Genomic DNA, 8,017 nt, shown 5'->3' with positions numbered 1-8,017 from the left:
AAAATTATTTAGCTGAAGCTTGATTTAAATTAAAATCAGCTTTAAGCTTGAATTGAATCGTAAATCAAATCACAATTCCAATATCTGTCAAAAAAAATAGATATTCCAATTAGATATTTTCCCAAAGTTGCACAACCCTAATATGTATATATGAATACAGTATATATAGGTGTTTCTAAAGGGAAACCATGTGATTTATTTCATCTAATGTATCTGCAAAATAATGATTCCTTTCAAACAGGTTTCCCAAACTTTTTCCCTATTGGTCAATCAATCTGATAGTCCCACCCCAAACTCACATCAGTGTATGAGCCTAGGCTTTATTTTAATAACTTGTTCTCAGCATAAATCAGTGTCTTTGTCTTATGTTATGTAAAAATAAAACAAAAAAATCAGATGTTTCACAGACTTAAAACAGCAGTATAACCTGGCTTCAGATTACAAATCTCCATGCTGTAGACTTTACACCCAGTCTAGAACACTTTGTGTTGATAAAGACCGTTAAACAGCGAAAGATTAGTGTTTCCCCTGCGTATTTGAGTGAGGGAAGTTAAGTAATTACTGTCTTAGGTGTGGCTCAGATGACCAGACTATTTCTTGGCAGCTTTTCAAGAGCCCAAACCCATTCTTGTGCATTCCTTTCTGCCTTGTTTGTCCTTTCCTAAATGTTCTTTCTCACATGGACCATTGATGGCGCATCCATCTCTCTCAGTGTATCTGGATCATGGGTTCATGGTCCACTACTAAACAAAAGAGTTCCTGTGTGTGTGACATGACTAACTGTCTAAACTGGGATGAGCACGACTCTTATTACAGCTGTTGTGAGCAATTATAGCAGCTGGCAGTAGTCTGTAACAATGGGAATTATGTAGTGAATGTGTTATCCTTCAACACACTGCTTATTGCATAAAGGATGGAGCATTATTTGGTGTCTGGGGTCTTTGCTAACACTTCATCACTTTTTTTTCATATGTACGTCACAGATGGGAACTGTTAATCTGAGCTTTAGTCCATCCTTTGATTTCTGCGTGCCAAAAAGCACAAACGAATCTCAGCTGGAGTGGTCATGCTTTCACAAAGTTTTTGGCGCCCTAAAGTCCTCTTGCAAAAGGCATAATCGAGCACCTTTTCTTCTTGGAGACGCCCGAGCATGCATAGCTTTGTCTTCCCTTCCCACTTCTTTTACGGCCTTCATCATGAGGGCTGTCTGGAGGAATCTTTTCTGCTGAGGGCTGTAGATAAAGACTTCTTTATGGCCCTTTTATAAGGGAAGGGAGGAATAAATTCCTTCGGGAGTGTCCCGCATGAAGCGACACACCCACCCATGTTCTCACTGTCATGACTTTATCCTTTTCGAGAGGAGAACACGATGAACCAACTAGATTTACAGCATGATGGTCTGTAAATGGCATCTGCCAGACTTTAGCTTGAGAGGTGTTGACATTAAAAAGTTCATCATGGCTTTGATTAAAGTGCATAATGGCTGCAAATCAGCTAATTTGGCCATGTCTGGTTGACTTTATATTCCCCTGAGTCTTTTAAGAAAACAACTTTGAGCCTAATGAGTCATTTGGGTTTCTCCGTGTTGTGTATGAGGTTTTAAACAGGCGCAGATGGAAACAAAGGTTTAGTTTTAGGGATTTTTTGCTCAGATTTTTTGTTTTGACACATAAAACATGGTATAATATGTTAAAATAAGCTCTTTCTCCAATTGGAGATGACTAAATTTATTTTAAAATATTTCACCCCAAAATTATATTGTCATTATTTACTCTTTCACACATCAGCTCAAATCTCTATGGCCCAAGGCCCTGATATACTTGGAACTGGACATGCAAAATGGAAGCTGTTTCAAATGAAAACAGGCTTAAATAACATTTGTTTCAGGAGTTCAGAACAACATGAACTTTTCAGAAAAGTGTGTAAATACAGTCAAGCTACTATTGCTCTGTAATGATTGCATTTTTGATGTAGAATCTTTTCCAGTTCATGTCTTCAATTACAAGATCAGATGTACGTGAGTAATAATAAGAATTGATGAGAGCTGCTTTATAGTTGTAAAGGCAGATGTTGTGCAAACAACCATGTGACTATGACCGAACCCTTTCTTAACTGCTGTTTTCTCACTGCTGTCTCTTTTATTTTGTCAGAGTAAAGTGTCCAGAACCATTGTATATATTTATCTAGGCATCACTCTCAGCATTGTGCATGGTATTGAGATGTTTGCTGATAGTATAGCTCTAGTTAGTGATGATTGTGCTTTCGAAACACAGCTTCATGAATCTACAAAACATTTACAAACCTGCTGTTCCTAATCAGTGGCTCGGAAATGTGTTTCAAGTTGGCAAGGTCATGAGATTTTGATTTCAAAACACTTTAAAAATTCAATAGTGGTGATCTGTATAATACCATGAATCATGCGGCTTCATTCGATTGCCTCAAGTGACGAATCGCTGAACAGGTTTCATAGATTTACCTGAACTCAGATCAGGTTTTTAATGAGACATTTACAGAATGAAAGGTATAGTCTCTTGTAAATATAAACCTTACAAGACCACATATTATGCAGACACTTAATATTTAATGATATTAGATAAGCTAAGTGCATTTATAGGTTATACTTCCAATTTAAAGTTCACAATATGCTTGAAAAAGTCCATTTTAATGCATGTTTTGCATGAGTTTTTGTTGCATTTAGAAGGTTTTGAACTGTAGCATGTGCTGTTTCGAATGCTTTATTTTGCAAAAGCAACTGGTTCATATTTTCTGTCAGCTAGCTCTCTGCAACTCTCACATGGTTGCCCACTAAAGCTAAGCAGGGCTGTGCCAGGTCAGTACCTGGATGGGAGATCACATGGGAAAAGTAGGTTGCTGTCGGAAGTGGTGTTAGTGAGAGCAGCAGGGGGGCGCTCAACCTGCAGTCTGTGTGAGTCCTAATGCCCCAGTATAGTGAAGGGGACTCTATACTGCTCATTGAGTGACGTCTTTCAAACGAGACATTTAACCGAGGACCTGACTCTCTGTAGTTAAAAATCCTACAAATTTGCCCACTGGTCTCTGTCCATCATGGTCTCCAAATCATCATTGGCTTCATCACTTTTTCTCCTCTCCACCACCAATCAGCTGGTGTGTGGTGTGCAATCTGGCGCAATATGGCTGCCGTTGCGTCATCCAGGTGGATGCTGCACACTGGTGGTGGATGAGAAGATTCCCTCAAAAATGTGTAAAAGCGCATTGAGTGTCAAGAAAAGCACTATATAAATAAAGGAATTATTATTATTATTTTTATTTTTTTTTTGAAGACTATATACTGTTCTAGTCACATGTACTCAAACTTTGTAATGACATATTGAGGATGAGGATATTCTGATGAAGCATCGATGAAAGTCAGTGCGGTGCAGAACAACAATGACCCTAATGGAGATTAAGACTTAATTGGAGATAGATTTAATACTTTTTAAATACCCACAAAACTCGAAATGAATCTATTTAATTATTAATTGTTTATTTTAATTATTATTTATTTTTGTGTATGTATTCTAAGTCAACTCATGTCAAAAGTTAACAAGTCTTTATAAAAAAATAGTGTTCAGCAAATAAAAGTTACAGTGCTTTTGAAGAACTATCCCTTTAATTATTTAATGAATATTGAACTATTTAGGCTAAGAATTGGTGTCAATGAAAGGGTTAGTCTCACTTTAAAGCCAAATATTCTGAGAAAATGCAGGGACAGACATAAGTAAGGTAAACTTTGAAATGTAATAGAACTACTTTAAATAGTTGCTTTGGATTAAAGCATCTACCAGTTAATAAATAAATAAGGGTTGCAAAATTTTGTGAATAATGTGCGCTCAAATATCTGACTCCATGTTAGTTTATCTATGGGTGTTTGTCATATTTATTTCAGAGTGAATGATATTTATCTTTGTTGTTTCAGCGGAGAGAGTGACGTCACTTGGCAAAGACTGGCATAGACCCTGTCTGAAGTGTGAGAAATGCAACAAGACCCTGTCGGCTGGCTCACATGCAGAGGTAAATCAGTAGCACAAACACACACCGACTGCCAATGTCTTACCAGGACAGAGCGCAGATTAATGCACCAGGCAGTCTTAATGGAGTCCCGTTCACTTTTGGCATACTTTTACCTTACATAAACACTTCAGGGGGTTTAGTCTGTCAGTGTGTTACGTTTTGACGAAGGTCTTGAATAATAGCCTTCGTTCAAGTCGATTAATGGAACGTGCACTTACTAATGTGTTTCACCTCACAGCATGAAGGGAAGCCCTACTGTAACAACCCATGCTACTCTGCACTCTTTGGACCCAAAGGTAAGTTTCTACAATATGTTTACTGTGGGTTACTGTACAACTACAGCATCACATGACTTATACTAGGGGGCTGTTGGATGCTTGATTCTGATTGGCTGATGAACATTCCAAGGTGTGCAGTTATTTTCAGATAAACACACAGCTAAAGCAGTTACAGGCAGGATTTAAGCACATTACAGCCCCATAACAGTACGCTGAATGATCTGAGTTACTTCACAACCTACGAGTCAAAAATCAAACCAAAACCAGATGAGATGCAAAAGAAACTAGTACTACACACAGGAGCAGTTTGAGGATAAAAGCCTTACAAATGTTTTGAAATACAGGTGTTTAGGTATAACCATAGTTTAAGTGGAATAACTGACTCCGGTCTGTTGAATTATTAGAAAATAATACCATAATTCTGAGGTCTGTCATCAATTATTCTTTACATTAAACAGTGTTTTACTTTATAAACAGATACTCTCAGATTAAAAGCTACATCAGACTTTTAAAAGTAGTAGCTTTTATCCCCAAAAGAGTGCATTTTAATACCTTAAAATTGTTTTATATATATATATTAGTACATTTTAAAAGGGTATCGTCCCACTGAAAGCATTTTTTAACCTTTTATTTCTGAACGTGTGTGGACTTGAACAGCAGTTGGCCACTATTGTATAGTTTCTCTCTCATCTCATGTATTTATTCAAATTTCTTGCATTATCTAGCTAGCTAGTGGCACTTAATGCAAATGTCTTTATGTCACTTACACAGAGAGGACTCTTTCATTGATTAAAATTTAACATCAATGCGCCACATTTTTTACACAGAGTTCGTTTACATGGACACCAATAATCCGATTTTAATACGATTCAGACTACACTCTGATTGAGAGTCTACCATGTAAACAGTGATTTCTGATTACCTTAATCTAACTGAAGTCATAATCGAAGTAAACAGAAATCGGATTAAGGCATGTGGAGTGTGCCGATTTTAGTCGCATTATTAAAGTGCAGTACAGACATGTAAACACAATCAAACTATTATCGTCGTGTAGGTTTTCGCCATATTTTGCGACAGGATAGTCTATACACACACGGCTGTTTGACACTATTCTCTGCACCTACCAGTGAAGGACTACAGACACCTGCATTGTGAAATGCAAAGTTTTTTTTTCTCCCATTCGGCGTGCGGTATCAAATTCCATTACAGTTTTTTACAGACTCTAGTATATATTTCTCAATACTTAAGTCACTTTTGCAAAACTTTTCACACAATTCTCCTAACCAGCTTTCAGCTTGGCAAAGCAGTTCATTTCACATTCAAAATGCACTACAACTACCAAAACACTTTATTCAGGTCTCAAATAAACGCGCTATTCCAGAACACTAGCAAAGGTTGACAGCTGACAAAGACGCTTTGTCACCCACAAAACAATGAGCTAAAAACACTCACAACATGTAGCATTACACAGTGTTTTCTTGTGTAAAACAAGGACACATCTCTGTTTGAAATTGCAATATATATTGTTTATAACTGCAATACATGTTACTGGAATGAATCAGACATGATGCAGAATTCCTCAATATTTTATGTCGTTTATTTATTTTTATTTTTTAGCACCATGTAATTCCAAAATACAAGAATTTGTATACACACCATCCACTGATACAGATACATTAGTAATGCTAATCTGGCTGGTTAAACTGCATTTTTAGATTTGAAATATGTTTCAATAAAATATTGCTGTTGAATTTTGCTGTCTTATTCAGTTTTGCATGATGTTATTGTTTTGAACAGGTTTAACAGTTTTGAAAACAGTATGTAAGCATGTGCAAAATGTCCTGTACGTACAAAGGTTTTTTTTTTTTTTTTGCAGTTGTTGTGTCTAAATGAGAAAAGAACTGATGAAATTTTAGAGATGTAATCATTGAATGCATTTGTGGCAAAACAGTGAGAATTGATCCTCAGTTTAGCCCACATAGACTTCTGTTGTGCTCACTGTGTGAAGAGTTTTGCAAAAGTGACCTCAATATTGAGAAATGTGTCCTAGCGTCTATAAAAAACTGTAAAACTACACTCTCCCAGCAGTTCATACTCACATCAATATCTCGTTTGTCATGGGGGCATGCATGAAATGTTTCCGAATGAAAGTGAAAGTGCCAAACTGCAGTTAAAGTCGACAAACCAAATTTTAAACACCCGAAATTACATGAAACTCCAGAGGAAATGTGGATAGCGCGGCAACACAATGAAGTTAATCGAATTATGTGCTATAACATGTAAGACGGGATCAAGAAAGGAGCATTCAAAAAGCAACTCATATAAACACCTTAATCATATTATTGTCTTATTCAGATAATGGCAAATCATTTGATTACTGATGTCCATGTAAACTTTTTGGTTATCATGCTAAATGATTAGCCTGCTGATCATGAATGCTTCTGTGGTTAGCATGTTAGCATCAGACATATAATTAAAAGCAAATATATTATCCCTCCTGGGAAATTTATATTCTTTTCTTTTTTTTTATATTTCCCAAGTGCTGTTTAATGGAGAGAGTAATGGAGAACACATTTTCAAATTACAATTTTAATAACAAAATTCTAATAACTAATTTATTTTGTCTTAATTTCTTGCCATGATTACAGTACAAAATATTTTACTAATTATTTTGCAAGATGCTAGTATTCAGCTTAAAGGAATAACAAGGTTAATTAGGTAATTAGGCAAGTTCAATTGAAAAAATTATAATTTCTAAAAGGGACTAATATTATTAACCTTCATTTTTTTCCTTATTTTAATTGCTGATTTTCTTTAAAAATAATGGAGAAAAAATGCATTTATTCCAATCAAAGTAAAAAAAAAGAGAAGAAGACTTTCTCCAGAAGAAAAAATAAAAAACATAATAGTAAATACTGTGAAAATGTCCATGCTCTGCTAAAATCCCTTGGTAAATATTTGTTATAATAAATATTTATTATAATTTATTAATAGAAATATTAATATGAAAATAATTTATATGAATGTTGCCTTCAAATGGATATATTGTGCAAAAATTCATTTGTGCCTTATTATCAAATCTGTGTATATATGCTTGTCAACTTTATATATTCTAAATATTTCTCCTTTTTTCATCAGGTTTTGGACGTGGTGGAACTGAGAGCCACACATTCAAATAGGCCAATGCACAAGTCAGTTTCCATTAAAAACATTTAACTAACTGACCAGCTTTACCAATGCATGTAGCAGATAATGGAACATACAGTACACTAACAGCATTCTTCTGTTTCATTCACAGGTTTACTCACTCTGTGTGCTTGTTTTTAGAGGAGCTCAATGTTTTGTCACTATTTTATCTGCATATTGTTAAACCAAAGACAAAATGAACCAAGGCATGTTATGTTTTAGAAAGTACTAATTTGTATAATCTACAACCCCTGTACAATTAAACTGAACATTATTTACATTAACATGTGTTTTGAACTACTTCTTGTCCCTCATGTTTTTTTTTCTTTTTTTTTTTTCAAATCAAATGATGAACAGATAAAGGGTCAAAAGATAAAAAGGGGGTTTTCAAGCATCAAAAAACAAAAGGGTAATAAAGTTTTAGATTTTACACAATTTTACTATGTTTACAGAATTTTTATTTTGATGAAAAATAATGACAATCATACTTTTTTATTTAAAGGGTACCTATTATGCACCTT

At 35.1% G+C, this 8,017-nt stretch overlaps 1 protein-coding gene across 1 annotated transcript in view; it reads left to right on the top strand.

Moving 5' to 3' along the window:
• The window catches only part of crip1 (cysteine-rich protein 1), a 10,415-nt gene extending 2,635 nt beyond the window's left edge, over positions 1–7,780 (top strand). The window contains exons 2-5 of the mRNA XM_056477081.1: positions 3,938–4,032; positions 4,271–4,328; positions 7,449–7,501; positions 7,609–7,780. Coding sequence (XP_056333056.1) covers positions 3,938–4,032; positions 4,271–4,328; positions 7,449–7,489 — 194 coding nt within the window. The 3' untranslated portion in view covers positions 7,490–7,501; positions 7,609–7,780. The remainder of the gene's footprint in view (positions 1–3,937; positions 4,033–4,270; positions 4,329–7,448; positions 7,502–7,608) is intronic.
• Positions 7,781–8,017: the final 237 nt, after the last annotated feature.

Source organism: Danio aesculapii, chromosome 17 (assembly GCF_903798145.1).
Source record: "Danio aesculapii chromosome 17, fDanAes4.1, whole genome shotgun sequence".
Taxonomy (NCBI): Eukaryota; Metazoa; Chordata; class Actinopteri; order Cypriniformes; family Danionidae; genus Danio; species Danio aesculapii.
Note: the sequence above shows the minus strand (reverse complement) of the source record. Positions and strands in the feature narration are given on the sequence as shown.